At 41.8% G+C, this 20,211-nt stretch overlaps 1 protein-coding gene across 7 annotated transcripts in view; it reads right to left on the bottom strand.

Moving 5' to 3' along the window:
* Window positions 1–310: 310 nt before the first annotated feature.
* si:dkey-237h12.3 (teneurin-3) overlaps window positions 311–20,211 on the bottom strand; it is a 208,992-nt gene continuing 189,091 nt past the window's right edge. For all 7 annotated transcript variants that reach the window (XM_036127293.1, XM_012876933.3, XM_036127294.1 and 4 more), the window contains 7 exons: window positions 14,395–15,278; window positions 11,063–11,238; window positions 10,451–10,686; window positions 7,485–7,781; window positions 3,668–5,279; window positions 2,483–2,613; window positions 311–1,960 (listed from right to left, as the gene is read on the bottom strand). In XM_036127293.1, the coding sequence (XP_035983186.1) occupies window positions 1,208–1,960; window positions 2,483–2,613; window positions 3,668–5,279; window positions 7,485–7,781; window positions 10,451–10,686; window positions 11,063–11,238; window positions 14,395–15,278 (4,089 nt within the window). In that variant the 3' untranslated portion in view covers window positions 311–1,207. The remainder of the gene's footprint in view (window positions 1,961–2,482; window positions 2,614–3,667; window positions 5,280–7,484; window positions 7,782–10,450; window positions 10,687–11,062; window positions 11,239–14,394; window positions 15,279–20,211) is intronic.

Raw genomic sequence — 20,211 nt, 5'->3', positions numbered from 1 at the left:
AAAAAAATAAAAGTATCAAAAATGTAGGAGGCAGTCTGGAGGAGGTCCAGATCAGATAATCTGAATTTTTTTCAGTTAATTGCCTAGCGCACAAATGAACGAGGTCCTAATGCCAAACTGCTAGATCAGAAGCTAAGCTCAGCATCTTGTTTCATGATTTGTAGAAAATAAATGTAATAAACCCCAAATAAATATTTTATAATTGATTCAAGTGTGAAATTTTGAAGCTCAGCAGAGAGAACCTGAACATCGGTCCTGTTTGCGTCAAAAAGGCTGAAATCAAAGAAACCCCAAAACATGTGAAACAGAATGAAATTAAAACCAGCTTGACTTTATTTATGTATAAACACAACATAAATTACTGTTAATGACTCGTACAGACATTGATCCTGTTTCTTAAAAAGAAACAAAGAAAGAAAACTGCATAAAACTCTTGGATCATTTACAAAAGATGGTGTCCCTGTGATATCCAAGACACACCTGTGCTGCTCCACATCCTCAACAAAGTTCATCACGCCTTCGCTGCACTCCCCCCCTCCCCCCCAACATTTACTATTTGGGTATTGAAACATCTTTTTTTTCCCCATTTAAAAGCATTTCAAAGAGAATATGACGTATTGATGTTTACAGTGCTAAATCTGGTATACATAGTGGTTGTCTGGTGAGAATAAACATCAGAAGTCTCTTGGTTTAAAATCAAAGGTTTGCTGAGGAACGCTGCGTGCTCCAGGAACGTGAATCCATGAGCCTGGTAGGTACTTCTAGAGAAGTGCAGGTATGCATAATGTAAACATTTCCTCTGTTCCATTGACACTTTGTTCAACCACACGATTCCAGATGAAAACAAAAAAAAAAATCAAACATAAAACACCTACGTAAGCTCAGCGTCTCGTTAAAAACATCCATGTTCCTCTGCTTCCGAGTCCCGAGTCCCAAAGGCTTGTGCTACAGAGGAACTGACCTGTAATCGCCATGTTAAGGCTTCGTGTAGTCGTACATTTATTCTGAAGTCTTAGATCACAATGCACAGCATTGCTTTTGACCATTTGTTCTCCTTTTTTTGCTTGATTATTTCTTTTATTTTCTTTTATTTTTTACAAAACAAAGCCACACTCTGTACATATCAGCAACTGCTTCATAAAGTCGCTTTTCGCTTCTTCCGCTACCAAAACCAGAGTCTCTTTGGCAGGCGTTGCACCTCGGATCGTTACCTTTTCCCGATCTCGCTTTGCCGGAGAAAGTGGATGTTGTTGGCGTTATCTGCTAATTCGGGGTACTGCTCGATGGAGAGCACGTAGTAGCCGTCGTATCCCAACACTTTGCCACTACTCAGTAGCTGCCTCTTCTCCCCCTCTGTCCAGGGGCGAACCCCCTCCTCGCCGTCACGCACCCGCTGCTGCTCCCGGGCCCACGCTCCCGCCAGGGCGCGCTGCCGTGCCAGCTCCACCACCCGGACCTTCTCCTCGTCCACCGTGGAGCCGTAGCGGATGTGAAAGGCCAGGGCCCCGGCGCGGATCTCCACGTCTGCGAAACGGCGAGTCCTGCTGTCCATGACGGTGGTGGACTGCGACACCGTCACGTTGACGCCGTTCTCCAAAGTCTTGTGTCCGCTGGTGAGGTGCAGCGACGCGAGGTCGGCGTCCGGGAGGCCCGGCTTGACGAAGTAGTGCGTGTCTCGTCCTTCTATGGTGAAGTGCAGGTCCTCCAGGTAGAAGGCGTTGTTGAGGATGGTCGCCACCTTGGTGCAGTCCTCGCTCGCCACGTTGAGCGTGTTCGTGTGCACGCTGCCCTTGTAGATGGCAAACATAACAGCTCTTCCGATGGGAGACTTTGCAGCCGAGAACCACAGCCAGGACTTTTCACCTCTGCGACCTCGGCTGAGATGGACCTCTGGCAGCCGCTCGAATGACAAGAGAGAATGCGCTTGTCTGGTTACTTCCTGCTGGACCCCAGAGATAGACTGCAGGAAAAGTGCAGTGAAACGTTAACGCCTGAACATGGCAGAACTTGACTCTCTAGGCCATTTAGAACCAGCTACTGCTTGACTTCACAGAGGTTGTGTTTTTTTTTTTTTTATCCCTGTCTGAGATGGTGGTGTTTTTAAGGCATGTTCTTAAGTCTAATGTAGATACAACACTGATAACCTTCTTTGTGAATTAAGGTCTTAGACCAAATAGTCTTTGCATAAATAGCATCAAAGACTGATTAAACAGTAGCAATACACATGAGCATTAAAACCTCTTAAGCTGTTAACTGGAGGTAGGCTGAGGAAATGCACTTTCTAGTCTAGTCTGATCATAATTATTATGCAAATATAGAGCAATTAAAGTGGATATTCCAAGAAATACATTGCAGTTTAATTAAGGGAAGGAACCTTGATGATAGCGAGGTAAACAATGTTATTTTTTTCAGTGTTTTAGCTGCAGGTTCTGTTTACTTGCATATCCTTTTATTTGGAGTTCAGTATATAAGTTTTACCCACCGGCAGATCATCCCAGAGCTGACTCTTCCTTAGCTCGTAGGAGGGCATGCTCAGATCAAACTTTGGGACAGGGAACCCCGGGATGGTGTTGTGAAGATGAAAGCCAAACGTTACGAGCCAGCTGTTCACATCTGCAAAAATCAGAAGAAGAAGCAAAGAAGCGTTGGTGAGAAAGCTCCAAGCCCAGAACGGGAGCTGGCCAAAAACGACACAAAGAAGACAAGTCTCACATTTACCAAAAACAGAACAATAATCATGGTGATCGAGACAGACGCTGGACTTTCTGGAATGTGAGTGGTGTTAAACTAACAATATGTCAGGAAAACTTGTGCCTGCAGTCAAACATGTTGTTGGCCGTGTGACGGATGCTTCACTTCTTCAGGACCCGGACATCTGGCCATTATTAGATTGAACAATAAATTCTGTTCAAGCTCACTTGGTTTAAGGAGCAGGACATTGATCAAAAGCACATCAGCATTTCCGCCTCTGAATGGCTCAAAGAAAAAAGAAAAATACTTAATGAAGATGTTTTTAGTGACCTTGTGACTGTCCAGATTTAAATCTAACTGAGATGCAGAGGAAGGACCTTAAACTGGCTGTTCATGCTGGAAAACTCTGCAATGCTGTGGAAATAAAACTATTCTGCAAAGAAGAGCGGGACAAGATTCCTCTGCAGCGACGTGAATCACTCTTTACCACTGATCACAATCATCAGATGCTGTTTACTGACGGTTATTCGGTTTAGGGGTTAATTATTTTTGAACTTTTTCCCTTAACCAATGAAATCCTAATGTAAAAACGTTTTGCCTTTAGTCAGGTTATCTTTGATATTTACATTTGGTCGATGAGCCAAAACATTTAAATGTGAAAAGAAGCAAAACAGAAGAAATCTATAAAGGGTCAAATACTTAAAAACAGCATCTTCTCTATGAAAAATTTATAATTATACAAGTAGGAGGCATTTTATCCCCTCTGACTTTTCTTATCTTTGGGAATCACATCAGTGTTTTCATCTATTGAACAAATCATTTCATTAATAACTAATCTGAGCAAAACACGACCCAGCATTCCTTGCTTCCAGCCTCAAATTGTCGGCCGTTAGAAAACAAGAGAATAAAGACTTTGCTCTGAGAAAATATCCTGGGAGTTATTAAAATTCGCAGCTTTAAGTACAACATATCTTACCTGCAACGTACTCCTTCAGCTCATGGACCTTGCTGATAGGATTGTTATTCCTGAACATGTACAGGTTAAACGGAGCTGGCTCTTTGGCCACCTTTTTCCAGACAGAGATATCGGGAATGGTCCACCTGCCAGACATGATGTCGTAATCCTGCTCTCCAAAGTGCAGCAGCTTGGTCAGCGGATCGTACAGACCACCGTGAAACCCCAGCACCAGCTGGAAGTCCGGGTTGGAGTCAAAGTAGATCTCTCCGTACGCGGTGTACTGCAGCTGTTTGACCAGAAGGCCGTTGCTGGTGAAGACAGCCAGCGGCGTGCCGGTGTTGTCACAGGCGATGTAGAACTCTTCCCCACTACTGATCTCCATGGCAAAGAGATGGCCTTGGAGGTCGTAGTAGAAAGACGTGATCTCTGAGCTGGAGTGGTTGTACACGTGGGTTATCCTCTCTGGGTAGCTCAGGTCCGCGTAGAAGTACTGCAGGTGCTGGCCCAGGCTGGTTTTGGTGGAGACTCTGCGTCCCAGCCCGTCGTAGCGGTACTGGATTGTCCAGCCGCTGCTCTTGCTGTAGACCCGCACCAGGAGTCCCTTGGAGTTGTACTCGAAGATCTCGGCCCCCCGCTGGCGGAGGAAGCCGTCCTCGTCCATCCTGTACTGGATGTCCCCGAGGCGGGTGATGCGGTCCCTCAGGTCGTAGCGCAGGGGCAGGAGCCTGGCGCTGTTTCCGGCATTCAGCAGGTGCAGATTTCCGTTCAGGTCGTACGTGTAGCGCCACATCACTTTGTCATTCAGATAGACCGTCTGCAGCTGGCCGTCCACGTCGTACTCGTAGCTGTACTTGGTGGTGTTGGCGAAGGGGCCGATCTTCAGTTCTCGCTTTGTGACTCTGCCCACGTCGTCGTACTGGAAGGTAATCCAGTACATCAGAGAGCGAAATATCTCGTACTGGATCTCCTTGATGCGTCCGTGCGCATCGAAGTGCTTGGTGTACGTCATGACGGCAGTGGAAATTATCTGATTTATCTCATAGTAGATCACACCGAACTTGCCAAACTGCTCGATCTTTCCCGAGATGTCGTCGAACTGGTACAGGTCGATGGGCAGCGGCGTCTCGTTGATGACGCCCTGGACGCTGGTGACGCGCAGGCTGCTGTCGTACGTGTAGTCGAAGCGCGCGTTCACCATGCCGTCCTCGCTGAAGCGGAAAATCTGCCGGTCCACCAGCGGGCCCACTTGCCGATAGCGGATGGAGCAGATGAAGCCCTCGTTCTGCAGGTTGACGGTCTTCAGCACGCCGGCCGTCTCGTCGTAGGTGAAGCTGACCCTCGTGCTGTCGTACAGGATCTCAGAAATCTTGTTCTGCCGGCGGTATCTGTACAGGACTCTGCGGCCGGTGCCGAGGTGAGCAATTCTCAGCAGGAGGCCGTCTTCGCTGTAATCCACGGCCACTGAGGCGTTGCTCTCAGGCGGGTGATAGAGGTTCCTGTAGTAACCCACCGACCGGATGGTCTGCATGGTGTAGCGGGCCACGCTTGGCATGGTGACAGCAGACAGCCGCTCCAGAGAGTCGAACTCGAATATGTACTGCCGTTGACTGTGAAGCAGGAGAACCATAGACTGAGGGGAGAAGAGCAAAACACGGTGTGCTTTTATTAGTTGCATGCCTGCAGAATCTATTTTCAAAGCAAGGCAGAGTGTGGAAATTTTCTGGTTTGAGCAAAAGGTGAAACTGTGCATGAAAAATGTAGAAGGTGGAAGCGTGACACGTGTGAGACCTCAGCTACTAGAGTTTCACATTAACAAATCAATGCAACAATATAAAAAAGCAATAAATATGAATGTTAACGTAGAGTTTGGCCAAAGAAAATACAGAAATAATTTTAATGCCGATTTAAATGTAGCTCACAGACTTCCACGCGTTTCTATCAGACATGAGCAATTTATTAAGTCCCGGTATCCAGACAGACCTGTTTAATCACTTCAGAGAATATGCATTTTTTAGAACGTGCTCTGTCTCCCAGAGTCTCTGTTAAAATGTCATGCCCAGTCATCCGTTGCCACAGCGAGGCTTCCACAGCCCCCTGTGTTGCTTGTGTCAGTGTTGACATGGCCTTTCTAGGTCACGCAATGACAGGATGGAGCCAGAAGTGACTGGAAATAAAAAAATAAATAAAAAAAACCTTTGCCTGTTTTTGGTGCTGATCATTCCGGCGCAATCTGCAACACATCCGACAAGAAACGCGTGGAAGGATACATCAGAGGGCTGCTGTCTGACACGTTAACGGCGAGATGCACAGATCTTCAGTCCGAGCTGCTTGGGTTTCTGATCAAAGGCGTATTTAACTCACTCTTACGTTGTTTATTTGTGTGCATCTTTACGCGGGCCTTGAAATATTTAGTGGAGTCAAGTATATTGTGAAATATGCAGTAAAAATTAGAAAGGGGCTAAAGCACAGGAGCGTGAAGCTAGAAGAAAGCCACACTAAGGAGCAAAGGAGCAATTTATGTGCTTCATAAGAGTCACTCTTACTTTTTCTTACTTAGTACCAATTTGCAGGTATGAGATGAAATATCTGAAAATATAATAATACGATTGCAGACTTCCTGGTAGAGTTATTAAAACGGTTATTTATAACAGCCTAAACCCGCACAGCTAAACCCCAAGGCTCCTTAGATTTAAACCTTTTATCATACGCCTTCTTTATGATGTGAATGCTATAATGTCAACCTTTTTAACCCATGTTTTGTCTAGCATTACCCACAATACCTTTACATTGTTCAGCTACACAAATAAACACATCAAAGTTGTCCAAGACAAACAAGCATCTCATGCATATTTAATGCTTCAGCCTGCTGTGTAGCCACTACCAGGCGACCCCTTTGATTGCAGAACGCATCGACTGGGCAGAGATCTGGGAAAATATCACAGAACGTCATTTCTTAATGCCGCGTCGAGAGGACCTGGGTAATTAAAGCAAGTTCCCCCTGAATTTGTTCAAAATGTCTGTTTTGGCAGTTTTAGGTCAGAGCAGAGTGGAATGCGTCCGATGAGGCTCGTTTATCTGATTATAATTAGCTTGTGGAAATCACCACCTTTTTAGCGGGTAATAAACACCAACGTTTCTGAACTAATGTTGCTTTTGTTAGTCTGATGTAATAAAAATCATCATTCATGAAACATGCGTGTGATTAATCTGTATAATGTGTTTGACTTGGTCAAGACTTTTCCTGGTGTTGACCTCGTGAAGCTCATCAAACGGCAAGAGTTTGTAAAGCAGTTATCAGAGCAAATGGGGAATATAGAATATTAAAGATGTTTTGAGTTATTTTACATGTTTCTCTGTTTGCCACATGATTCTATAACATTTTCCTCATAGTTTTGGAGTCTTCTCTATGTATGCATTGTGGACAGTGATGAAGATAAACCCGTCGAATGCTAAAGGTGTGTCCACAGCTTTGACTGGTAGGATGTGTGTCTGCGCGGTTTTAGCTGGACACGCAGCGATTTAAAGCCTTTATTGCTGTGTTGCACATTTAGCACATTCTCCATTATAAGCGATGCATTTTGAGGTAGAACATCCCGCTGTGCTGCCCCCGCTCGCTGCCTCTCACATATTTCGAGAACAAATGTAATTGTAGCAGTGGTAATTAGCCTTCCTGTTTAAATCATGTCGAGGTCTCATGAACTTAATTAACCCTGACATATATCAGAGAAACAGCGGGGAAACTTAAGGTCCAGATTCATCTTCTGGGAGCTAAAAACTATTCTGCTGCGCCATATATCTTTCTTATTATTTCTGCTGGTGATGCGGCTTTTCTCACCTGCTCCAGGTAGGTGTAGCTCCATATCTTCCCATCAGCAAACACCTTGGAAATCAGGCGGCCCTGGCTATCATACTCCAGTCTCTCAGTGGTGGGGCCTCTCTGCAGGGCACTGATTTGCCCGGTGCCTGTGCGGCTCACATTAACTGGCAGTAGCTTACTGCTGGGCACCCACAGGACTGGGTGGCCCGCGGTGTCGTATATAATCTTCAACAGGAACTTCCTGTGGTCATCGTAAATCTTCTCTGTCCTCAGGGCGCGATCGTAATCGACAGAGAGAATGTTTCGTCCGTTCACCTGTGGGGAAAATTTAAACGGCTGGTTAGATAAAAACTGTACACTGACGAGGATGCACTTTAAAAACATTGGTCAGACATGCAGAAATTATATATATATATATATATATATATGAATATGTATATATATATATATATATATATATATATATATATATATATATATATATATATATATATATATATTATATATATATATATCTATATATGAATATGTATATATATATATATATATATATATGAACTATGTATGTATATATATATATATATATATATATATATATGTATATATATATATGAATATGTATATATATATATATGAATATGTATATATATATGTTATTGCGATATTGCTGCTTTTCTGAGATATCTGTTAAAACTACATTTAGAGAGAACCTAGCCACAGTTATCACAAGGATGAAGCTCATTAAAGTTAAAGACACTAAATTGTTCAGGTCCTCTTAAATTAAAGCTCTTAAATCTGGCGGTGACAAAAATTAGTGAGTCCACGTTGCCTCCCAAGTGAAGTCCATGAAAAACTGTAAGCCATAAATCTGCGTCAGGGAAGGAGGAGCAGGGAGAGGGGACTTATGTAAAGCACTGGAATATTAATGGTCTCCTAAAGCAGGGAAAGGAAGGCGTGCTGAAATGCGTTTCTTAAAACAAAATAATTTAATGCATGGTTTCTTCTAAAACAGCATTATATATCAATAAACTACTTGCCATCTTTTATTTTTGCTTTTTTTTCTGCGTCTGTATGTGTATTTTTATTTGATGTGAGTGACATTTAAAACCCAGATGTTAACAATAGTTTGGAAGGAGGCGACTTTGAACACTGGGAATGTGTTTGTGAACAGAGCCAACCAGTTAATGTTATTAAAAGTAAAGAAAGCAATCATATGACACATTACCTGGACAGGGATTGGTTATAGCTGCTGCTGATTTCAACCAATAGACATCAGAACTGTTTTTTTTTTCTCATTTAAACCCTAACTCCCATGTCCTTATTTTGTTCCAATGTGTATTTTCTACAGATTTTTCAACAATTTTACCCTCAAATGTTGTAAACAAGTTTTTCAGGTCCTTTGATGGGATTTATTGTGCAGAATTCCTCTCACAAAAACATACTTTTGAAACTCTAAACAGGTTTTTATGAATTTTCTTAACTTCACAAACGTACCGTCCCTGAAAAACATGAGCTCTGAGTGAAATTTAATGATGCTCAAAAAGATGAAAAGGTTCAGCAGAGCGTCCTGTAATGAAGCCCCATCTTGTTTCTCCTCCTTAATTCATAATCAGCTTCTTACGAAAAGCTGCTCAATCAGTTTCCTGATTAGCCTGGAGTAATAAACGGCAACAGGACAGACGGCGATGCCAGAAACATGCGACAGGTGCCGACAGTCTGTGTTTCACTCTTTGGTCTGAAGGACGTCATGTTCGTGGTTTTCAGTAGCAACATGCTAGCTTTTAGAGACGCACCGATCATTTTCATTGACCTGGCAATACAACTACTGAAAATCCTTCAAATAAATATAATTCATGAAGGTTTAAGAACAGCAGTCCTACATTTTTTTTCAGGGTTCTTGACATTAATAGAGGTTTTAAACCGTCTTTAGCATATCTGTAATTAGCACAGCTAGCATTACTAGAACAGCAGTCTTTGTGTGTATTCCCTTGAAATTGGAGATCCCCGTTTTAACTCTGAGATTTCCAGAACACTGGGAACATTTCTAACTCCGCCGTTGCTCTACAGAATAAAACAGCAACTTTTACTGTAGCCTTCCTGTTATCTACGGAAACTCCGACTCTCTCCTGCAGCCTGAACGAAGTGCAGACATGTCACAGAAAATACGGCTCATCTTTAAATAGCTTCTACATGCTTCCCCTAACATCTCTTTAAATATCTCACAGATGATGAAAAATAGTAAATGTTTAATCTTAAGGAATGAATGAAGTGTTTTTGGAAGATTTGCTGATTTTCTTTGTATCTGTAGTTTTGTTGTATCTCGGTTTTATCTACATATTTCATTTAATGGCCACAACACAAAGCAGGGCATTTAGATTTCTTTTTTAAATAATATTCTTAAAAACAATAATTTCCCAGGTAGAAATAATTTGTCATTTGATACCAGAATAATTTGCAGAAAAATGGTGGATGCAGGGAAATTGACTCCAGAATTGTTTGTTGACAATGACGAGCCAGGTGAGTCTGAAGATCACCTTCACTCCACCATGGCCTTCATTATATGCTACAGTGATGCCTGAGGTGATAACATAATCCAAACTATGTGCAGTTACTTCTGTTACTCCTATTTCACATTGTTTCATTTCTTAGAAGGCTTTTTTATCTCCAAACTATTGTCAAACGTTGGCTGATTCCTCTTTGTTTTTGCTGTTCGCTGCCGCGTCTTGGCCAGGTTATTATCTTCTACTCTCCTTGCTTATTAGGAACGTGTTACTGGCAGCAACAATGAAAGTGTTGCTGTTATCTGAAGACAGAAACTGGTTTTAAACGATTTGCCAAGAATAGCATTCAGTTCGCAGAACCAGTTCACACAGTTTTACAACTTCCTCCCTGTTGGAAGGCGGCTTTTGTGTGTCCCGCGTTATTTGTGCTGCATGTGCCACAGAGGGGAAAAGACGGGGGATTTAAAACCGATCCAGACTCACCCTCAGCTTTCGGCCAAACACGTTAACTTTCCCTCTGGCTTGTTCTTTGCGGAAGCGCCACTCCACCAAGTTCTGCCCAACCTCTCCTGGCAGGCTCATGTTGCGCCTGGCGACAGTCGGGTTGGCAGCTCCGGTTAGGATGTGGGGCTCTGTCTGGTAGTGGGTGTCCATCCCGTTGGCATAGGTAATCCTCAGCGAGTTGTCGTAGCCCACTTGATAGCTGCTTCTACACTGGTCTGTTGGAGGTAAACACAATAAACAATTAAAACGGCAAAATGCAGTTGTTAATCACACGCTCGGCCTATTAATGCAGGAAATCTCCAATTACACAGCATCTCCGATTAGACAATTTGAAGTTGTAAAGAACATGACTGATGGGAGGAAATAATGGGCCCATCTGGTTGGGGAAGAGAGCAGAAAGCACTTAGCAACAAGGTTGATGTGTCTCCCTGACATCCCAGCCCACACTCCCAGAGAGCAATCATTTACACTGCCGGACCCTCTGAGTCATAATGATACACGGCTTAGGCTTACTCAACATTGCCCTGCAGACCCTTGAAACAATGACAAATAACAGCTGCTCTGTTCTGGAGCCCAGCGCCGAAGCCTTACCCTGAGCCAGCGTGTAGAAGGCACGGATGGTTGAGGCATTCGTTGTGATGCTGATTTCCTCCTCTGTCAGCGAGCTCTCAATGTCCACCATCAGGGCGCTGTAGACGTCCGTGTACAAGTTATTCACCATTCCGGTAGGGAACGTCACGTTCATTAGCCGGCCTTCGCTGTCGTAGCTGTTTGACAAAAGGAACATCAAAAATGACAAAGCATTTATATGTATGAGGGCTCCCGGTGCTACAATGCATTTCAATTATCAGCTCTTTCATACTTGGATGAGACCAGCAGCTTTCTTGTAATTAAAATGTCACATTTTCCCGTTCCCGGATATCTTCCACTTCTGGCAAACGAGAGGAAGGAAGGATGTGTGCAGAACGGGCTTAGGCCCGATCCAAACAGAATAAGGGTGAGTGACACATCTCATCAGCTATCAGTTCTGTACGCGCAGAAAGATAAAAAAAAAAACTAAAGCAATCCAGACTGGTAATGAAATTTCTTTTAGCTTGATTGATGTGTCATAATCATGATTGGCTGTTTTTGTTGTGGCGAGGGCATCATGCACGGTGTAATGTGATATGACAAGAAATGAAAATGAAACACAGACAGGCTTTGCCACCAAAACAAACTGGATTATGCTAGAAATCTATTTTAATTCAATAGTTCTTTCTCTTATTTAAGCTTGCTCTTTCTCATTTACAATGTGCTCATGTAGTGCAGGTCAAGAAAGATAAAAGGCAAATGTAACACTAGAGTTATTTAGGTTTGGGTTATTTTACAGATCTGAGGTACATTTTATAATTAGATCCCAATTAAATCTGCACCCTCAGCAATTTGCAGGTAAGAATGAGGATGAAGTAGGATGAACCTGCGACAACATGATGGAGATTAATGCAAATGCATCAAACATATAGCACACAAATTTGACTCTTTCTCAGACTACAGTTACGACTTTCAAAGCAATAAAAAAATCCACTCCCTGATAATGCTTAAAAACGATTTGTAGTAGGAATTAAGAACATGAAATTGGTAACTTTAAACAGCCTGAAATGTTTCTCTGTTTCTACATGTGGAGCTTTTAAACTATAGAATGAGAAAAATGAATAGCCTAGCAACGGCTCAGTTGAAAAAGCATCACAACTTTCACGAGGTACTGGAAGGAAGATGGCCGTTAATTATCTGTCTTCATGTTTCCTTACATTTCCTAACATCTACACAGTGGAAAAGCATTTGCCCCCATACAAATTTCTTCTACTGTTGCTATTTTAATTAGTTCGTAAAATGTATTTATACAGCGCCTCTCACAGAGAAGACTAACAATGCGCTTTACAAGTTGAAACACATAAAGAATACTGCAAAGAAATATAATAATTCAATGAAGTGAAAGAAAATCTGTGACAACAGAAATGTTTCATGCTGTATCTTCAAAAATGTCTGTTTTAGTTTAAAGGAGCTATAAGTAAGAAATTTACTGCAAAATCAACATTACTTATTCTCATATGTCACCCAGGATGTTAGTAACATTCCCTATAAACAATCGGTCCTCTCCATTAACAATGTCTTATTCACATTTTTCAAACCTAGATGTACGGTCTGGAACTACTTCGGTTTAGAGTGTAGCCTGTGTTTACTTCCTGGTTCCTGAGCCAATCATATGAGAGTTCCCTGGGTTCCCAAAACAGAGCGCAGCATTTGGTATTTTATGTTGGCTAAAGAGCAGCAGCCTGCAAACATGGAAGCCAGTAAGAGAAGCGGACCAGAAATAGAACAGAATAGATCATCATAGACCCGTCCTCTGAAAGTAAAAATTCAGCAGCATTTCACAGCAGCAAGAGACCGATTAGAAACGGCATATTGGATTTTTGTCCGCAGCAGGCTGCTGTACCAGTTTGAGACACTAGGTGTCATTATTACTTATTGCTCCTTTAGGTTCATATACTCTGTGGACGCCACCATCTCAGTGCCACTAAGTCAAACGCTCCATCTCCTTTAGAGTTAAATCTGGAACAAGGGACAACCAGCAAACTCTGATCATCTGACCTCAGCCAGCGGCGGAGGTGAGTTGGACAGATATGAAGGGTTGCCCGGCCTTGCAGGACTCTATATGTACTAACGAGAACTTCTCTCTGGACCCTGAAGCTGACTGGGAGCCAAGGACGCCGAGACAGGAGTCATATGATTAAATGTTTGTCTATAGATGCTTTTAAAAGTATTACATTAATATGAAGAAACAACAATGTGGATGACCATTTCAAGCTCAGAATGTGGTATCAGAGATCTGAGTGTTTTATTTGGCTCATTAAGCTGTTCAGTGAAATCAGAATAAACACCTGGATTCCTCAGGTCACACCACACCTGAGAGTTAAAGGGACCAACACAGCTAACCCGCACAGGAACAGCGACGTGTGGGCCGACAACAAGAGCCTCGGCTTATTTTTGTCACACTCAAAAGTTTTAGATCATTAAGCAAACGAGGATCAGACAAATATAACCTGTTTTAAAATGAGGACTGTATTAATTAAAGGTAAAAAACAGGAGTCCAAACCAACCTACCTGTTTAAATCAGGAGTTCACCGTGACTGTCTCTGTTTTCTTTTCCTTTTCTTTACATTTTACAAAAAGCAAAACAAAACAATATATTTATTGTTGGTATATTTATACCAAATGTTTGTACGATGCATCATGTTCCTTGATTGTGCACAGAGTCATGGCCAATGCAGCTGAATCTGATCCAGAGGTTCTCTTTGTCTGATTTCAACATTTGTTTGACCATCTGAAACATTTAAGTGTGACCAGAAAACTAAATGCTAGTTAGGGGGAGTGTGTTAGGACTGATGCAGTTAAAGAGGACAACTAGTTATTTTCCTTCATAATGAGGAAGGAAAGGAGTGGATTTAAATGAGCTTCAGTCCTTTTCAGACACGTTGAAGCTTTATGGACGTAAATTCACTTTAATCTATGGAGGCATGTCGGAAAAAAAAGACTTTCTTTAACAAAGATAATACATTTTGTCTACATGTCGATGCATTGAAGTTCAAATAGAGTAGCAGTTTTGTTACTCATTACAGAAGGTAATTAATAAATAAATGAACCTTTCAATCACATGACCGTTAACAGTGCTTTCCTTTCCCAGACGTGTGGGTGGTGGCGTTTCAGTCCCAAGCATAATCTTATCTGCCAAAGAGCAAATCTCATCTGTTTACTCTGTGTGTATTAGCATGCACAAAGGGGGAGGTGGATGTTAATTTGCACTGTGGGCTGGTCCCTTAATCAGAAGGCCTAAATAATTTGAAACAAAATCAATCAGACCTTGGCAAACGATGTCATATACTCACTCATAGAAAGTTGTCCAGCCAATCTCTGAAGTCTTTGTGGCCAGCAGGCCGTTATTGCCGTGGTACGTGAGCAGAACCAGCTCCTGACCCTGCGCGGTGAGCGTCTTCAGGCCACCGTTGGTGCCCATCGTCAGCCAGATCACCTGGTTGTCAGGGGCGACGATGCGCACGGGCATGCGGTTGGCGTCCCTTCGGATTCTCAGCGTGTTGCCGCTGCTGTCGGTGGCAGCGGTGATGTCGTTCTCCGTGCTGTAGCTGAACGTGTACTTCAGGTCTCCAGTCAGCAGGCTGGCGGTGTGCTGGTGGGTGCCGTTGCTGTCGAACACGTAGAGCTCCTGAGCGTCGGGGGAAGCCACCTCATACGCGCCGCCGCTGGAAGTCAAAGTTGGCCCGTTCCTGGAGATGGCGCGGATGCGGATGTTCCCCAGGTCCGCCACGTACAGGGTTCCATCTGGAGCCGCCACTAATGAAGAAGGACCGTTCAGCCTGGCATCCTTGGCGTAGCCTTCTCCTGTCTGGTAACAGTCGCAGTTGGCATCGTTCTTGCAGTCGCAGTCGGACAGAGCTCCGGCCAAATGTGTTATCTCCCCGTCCACAGAAACCTTGCGGATCCTGCTCATCTTCCTCTCATCTGTCTCTGCGACGTAGATGGCTCCGTGGTAGGAGATGGCTATGGAGACGGCGGACTCCAGAGGGGTTAAATGCGCCCTCTGTCCGCCCGCTACGCCTCTCTCCAGTCCAGCCAGCGGGCAGTGGACGGGTCGGCCCGCCGCGATGCTGACCTGACCGTTCTCAGTGATGCGCAGGACGATGTTGTTGTCCAGAACGTACAGAGAGTTGTCCATGGGGCTGACCGCTAGATCCGTGGGCCACTCCAGGATCACCTGGAACACAGAAGATGCTTAGATTAGTGCATCTAATTACACCTCTGATACTAAGGAGTGAGAGAAGCGTTATTATATTCTTTAGAGCATGCAGGGGTGTCAAACTCATTTTGGTTGAGGGGCCGCATACAGCTTAATCTGATCTCAAGAGGGCCACATGAGTAAACTCATTGCAAGATTAAATAGAACTAATAAATGTGGACTTTTTGTAGATTTTTATATTAAATGAATTTCACTTTTACACAATATATTATGAATAACCTCAGTGTTTTTAAAAAAAAGTATGTGCAATTTCAACAATACTTTTACTCAGTTAAACATTTACTTGTGCATTATGCATAAGAACTGATCACAGTGATTATACAATGTTGAAAAACATTTATTCACATTACTTGGTACTTAAAAGCACTGTCCTGCATGACAAAATACATCAAACAGATAAAAATTAAGAAATGATTTAAATTTTTCCACACCTGAAACTTAATCTGTTAATTAAAACACAGACAATATAGGAACTGCAGATTTCAATTAAATGAAGTACATGTTTTTTTCAATAATTGTTTTATCAATCTTCCTTTTATCTCCTCTTTCTTTCACCTTTTCTTTTTTTTCATCTTGTTCTTTCTTTGCTCTCCTACTTTACAATCTCGCTTTATAATCCTCGCATGAATCATAATAAAACTATTCACATTCACAAATCAAGCGGAGCACTATGGCAAAAGCAGTACTGCTCCACTTGTGAAAGTCAAATCTGGTGAGCTCTTTTTGGCATTAAGACAACAATTCTTATTGCCACATTGCCAGACAGGACATTGAAAAAAAAAAAATTTTTTTTTTTTTTTATAATGATAATGCATTTAGCCACCGGGCCGGACTAAATTGTTCGGCGGGCCGGATCTGGCCCGCGGGCCATATGTTTGACACCCCTGCTTTAGAGGTAGTAACATCATTCTTTTTCTCTATTGTCAGGAAAAGTGCCCCATAAAGTTATTTTTATAAACTTTTAGCGCACCCATAATGTGGCAATAAACAACAAGAGGGAGATGAGTGTGCGCAGACTGAATGTGAAAAGTGACAGATGTTATTGTGTCACAGAAAATGAGAGCCAGGAAAGAATTACAAACCCTGGCCTGTTCCTGCCCTCCACAACGCTCGCTGTGAGTGGCAGATTGTCAGAGTCAGAGGGTGAGACGCTGAAATCTCCACATCTTTTCTATCAAACCGAGCCTTTTCTGAAACATATTGAAGGCAATTCAGAAGAATACCAACGTCTTCACACAGGGCCTCACAAAAAGTATTCATACCCATTTAACTTGTTCACATTTTGTTGCGTTAAAACTGATAACTTTAATCTTTTTTAATGGGTCTACTTTGATAGACCGGGACAAAGTAGCGCAATTTTGTGAAATGGGAATAACATGATAAATGGTTTTTAGTATTTTTAACGAGTAAAAATCAGAAAATGTGTTTCTTTTTGCACCGAAGTGTTAATACTTTTGGCCACAATAACACTTCTTGGAGTCCCCTCCCTTTCTGGCCATCTAGAGTCACATTGTTGCCCAATCTTCTCAGTTCAAGCTCAGAGGGATTGGATGGAGAGCATCTGTGAACATAACTTCAAGTCTTGCCACATTCCCATTTAGATTTAGGTCTGGACTTTGACTGGGCCATTCTGACAGGGTTTTCTTCCAGGATCTCCCTGTATGCAACTCCATCTGTCTTACTTTAAACTCTGAGCAGCTTCCCTGCTGCTGCTGTTGGACAGATGTTCATTTATTAGGTAACACCTGAAAGCAAATGGTTCGCTTGGACTTTATTTAAGGAGGTCCGAATAAAAATGGGCTAAATAGATCACTTGCCACAATTTTACATTGTTTATTTGTAAAGATTTTTGTAATTTGTAGTACTTTTCCACTATTGTACACTAATTTGTGTTGGTCTATAACATAAAAGCCCAATAAAATACACTGAGATTTAACAAGAGTCAAAAAGAAAAGAAAAGAGTTCCGGACATTATAAATCTGTTGTCTATGGAAAACAGCCTGCTTTCTGTTCAGCTCAGATTCCCGACAACTTATCTCAAAATGCATCTTTTTGGTCATAATAAACAGCTGGACTTCCGCTTCTGGGCTGCTGTTGCATATTTGAATCAAAGTAGGATCTACCTGGAGGAGATTAAATACAAAACAGAATGTAAAGTTAATCTTTCTCTTGCAGGATTGTCTTTTTTCCCCCAAAAGATGGAGTTACAGATTTAAAGAGCCCGGAGGAAACCTGTGTAAATCTACCAGCTCCTAACTGTGCTGTTATGTTATGTGAATGCTGCATAAAAAGTAAATGATGGACTTCTCTCTCATCAGTGAAACCAGTTAACCCTCCTTCCTGTGTGCTGTTGGTTCCCTGAGGGAAACGCTTTGGTAAATCCAATTGTTTTGGACCAATAAATGGTGTTTGGGGCTCAATCACTTCATAAAGTTTGTTTTTGCAACTACATCCAATTAGAGGACTTCTAAATTCACTTGTTTGCACTGGATTTGTAAAGCGTATCGGAGCAAATGGAGCCGAAAACAAATGCACATTTTAAGTTTCCCATTTATACTTTAAAACAAACGGAAAACCATTAATTATTTTCCTCCCTTTTCATGATTATGCACTACCTTGTGTTGATGCATCACGTAAAATCTTAATCCACCAAAGTTTATGGATCAAAATGTGGGAATACTTTTGTGAGATGGCCAATAGAAGTGAGTTTACTTTATTCTCCACCTACATGACACCCAAATAAAATGTTAAGCCTATAAAACATCCACCATCCAGTAGTCCATCTACTGCAAAACGTCTACGGCTGATATTAGCAGTTTTTGACTATTTTAACATGTTAGGGAGAGGTAATTTATCCATTAAAACGACTTTAATCTCCATGGTGTCACATTTTTTAGTAGATTTCAGCCGTAGTAAATGAGCGTGTCTTCTAGAAGAACATTAAGCACGCAATTAACACCTTCCTGCTCCATTTCTGCTGTGCGACCTGGTGGTGTAACCTGAAAGAAAAGCTTCACATGGTGATCAATGGCATATATCAGAATCAATCAAGATGACGTGAATGAAAAGTCTCTTGCATTTAAAGCGATGAGATAATTAATCACATCTAGTAGACATTAAGTGAGCCAAAGCCCAAACCTTCAGAAACCATTACCGCCCGCTTTTCTAACACATTTCAGTTCAGAGATTAAAAAGCTTCCTTTTCTGACTGCAGAAAACTGTCGGGCCTGATCTTGAGCTACACCATGTCATAAAAAATCTCCTAATTTGTGTTTTTCCACTCAGCGATGAATAAAGGAACAATGCCTTTAAGGCTGCTACTGGTTGCATTGCACGGAGCCAGCTCTTCAGCACGGGGGCCTCAGGATCTCACAGTCGTGCCAATGCCTTGTCTTGGTTGGTTCGTGCCAAATGAGTTGGTTAATAAGCAAAAAGTAACAAGCTTAATGCTTTATGTTCATGTTCTCTCATGTTCCCCCCTCCTTCATGCACACCACCCACTCACAAACAAACACAAACACTGATCGCTTTCTCCTCTGCTCACAACGACAGTACTCACATATATCAGCAGACATGAAAGAGTTTTTCACTTCTGCTGCACAGGTCCTTCCTCAGAAAGAAATCATTTGCTTTTCTCATGTAAAACATTTGTATAACTGGCCTGTTTATCCTGCAAGGATAAATACAGTATGTAATAGACTATTTAAATCCTCTAAAATATAAATTTTCACCCATAGTAAAGCAAAAAACATCTATTCACCCTCCTACATTGTGTCAGTTTGAGTAGCCGTCAGGGTTTTTTTTTTTTTTTTTGGTGCTTACGGATAGGATTTCTCTAAATTAACATTTGCAAGTTAAGGCAAATTTATTCGTATTGCACATTTCAGTACAAGGACCATGCAAAGTGCTTTACATGATTAAAAGATAAGAAAATAAAAAGCAGAATAAAAGCAAGTTGGAATAAAATGTAAAAAAATTTAGACAAAGTAAAAGACGGCAAAATGGAAACAAAAGGCAAATTTTAATTCATTTAAAAAAAGTTACAAACATGAACTAATGATGTTTGAGTTAACAGCTTAACTAGAACAGTCAAAGGCAATCCTAAACAAATGTGTTTTTAATCTTTCCGTACTTTTCCAGGTTTCTGGAAGGTTTGAGATGGGCCTGTAGTTCTGGAGTAGTAGTTTGTCTAAACTGTTTTTTTTCAGCAGTGGTTTGATAATTACTGTTTTTAGGGACTGGGGGAAAACTCCTGACAGAAGGGACGTGTCTATTATCTGAGTCATATCAGACACTATGACAGGCAAAACTTTCTTAAAGAAAACTGCGGGCATTTCACAAACCACGGACACAAAAGGATTTGTTAACCTGTCGGCCGTGGCAAATAAAGCACGAGTATTATTAATGTTTTTATTGATAATCTCAGAGAAGAAATATTCCCTTGCAACTTTGCTGTAAGTTATATCTGTAAAGTCTCTCTTAATGGATGTCATAGTGAACCTGGAGTCTCTCTTTCTCCACCTGTGTTCACCTTTTAAACACTCCCTTTTTTCACTTCTAACGAGTGGAGCACTTCTCCACGGAGATTTTTTTGCAGCTCTTCAGTAACATATCCAGGATTACTTTATCTATTTAGAACACATTTTGTTATTCTAAAGGGCTTTAAACTGTAAAACAGTTCAGGAAAATGCCCCCTGGCACACCTGCTGTATTTCTCACAATAAGAAAAAATATGAAGATATATAAATGTTATTCCAATGAATGGTTCAGGAGATCATTGCCCATTTGACCACATTTAAACATTATAATCTATCACATTTAAATATAATAAGATATCAAATTAATTAACCTTCAGAGTTAACTTCTTCAAAGGATGTCTGGTTTTGAATCT

This window comes from Fundulus heteroclitus, chromosome 23 (assembly GCF_011125445.2).
Source record: "Fundulus heteroclitus isolate FHET01 chromosome 23, MU-UCD_Fhet_4.1, whole genome shotgun sequence".
NCBI classification, from domain to species: Eukaryota; Metazoa; Chordata; class Actinopteri; order Cyprinodontiformes; family Fundulidae; genus Fundulus; species Fundulus heteroclitus.
The sequence above is the reverse complement of the archived record's forward strand: the minus strand, read 5'-3'. Positions and strand labels throughout refer to the sequence as shown.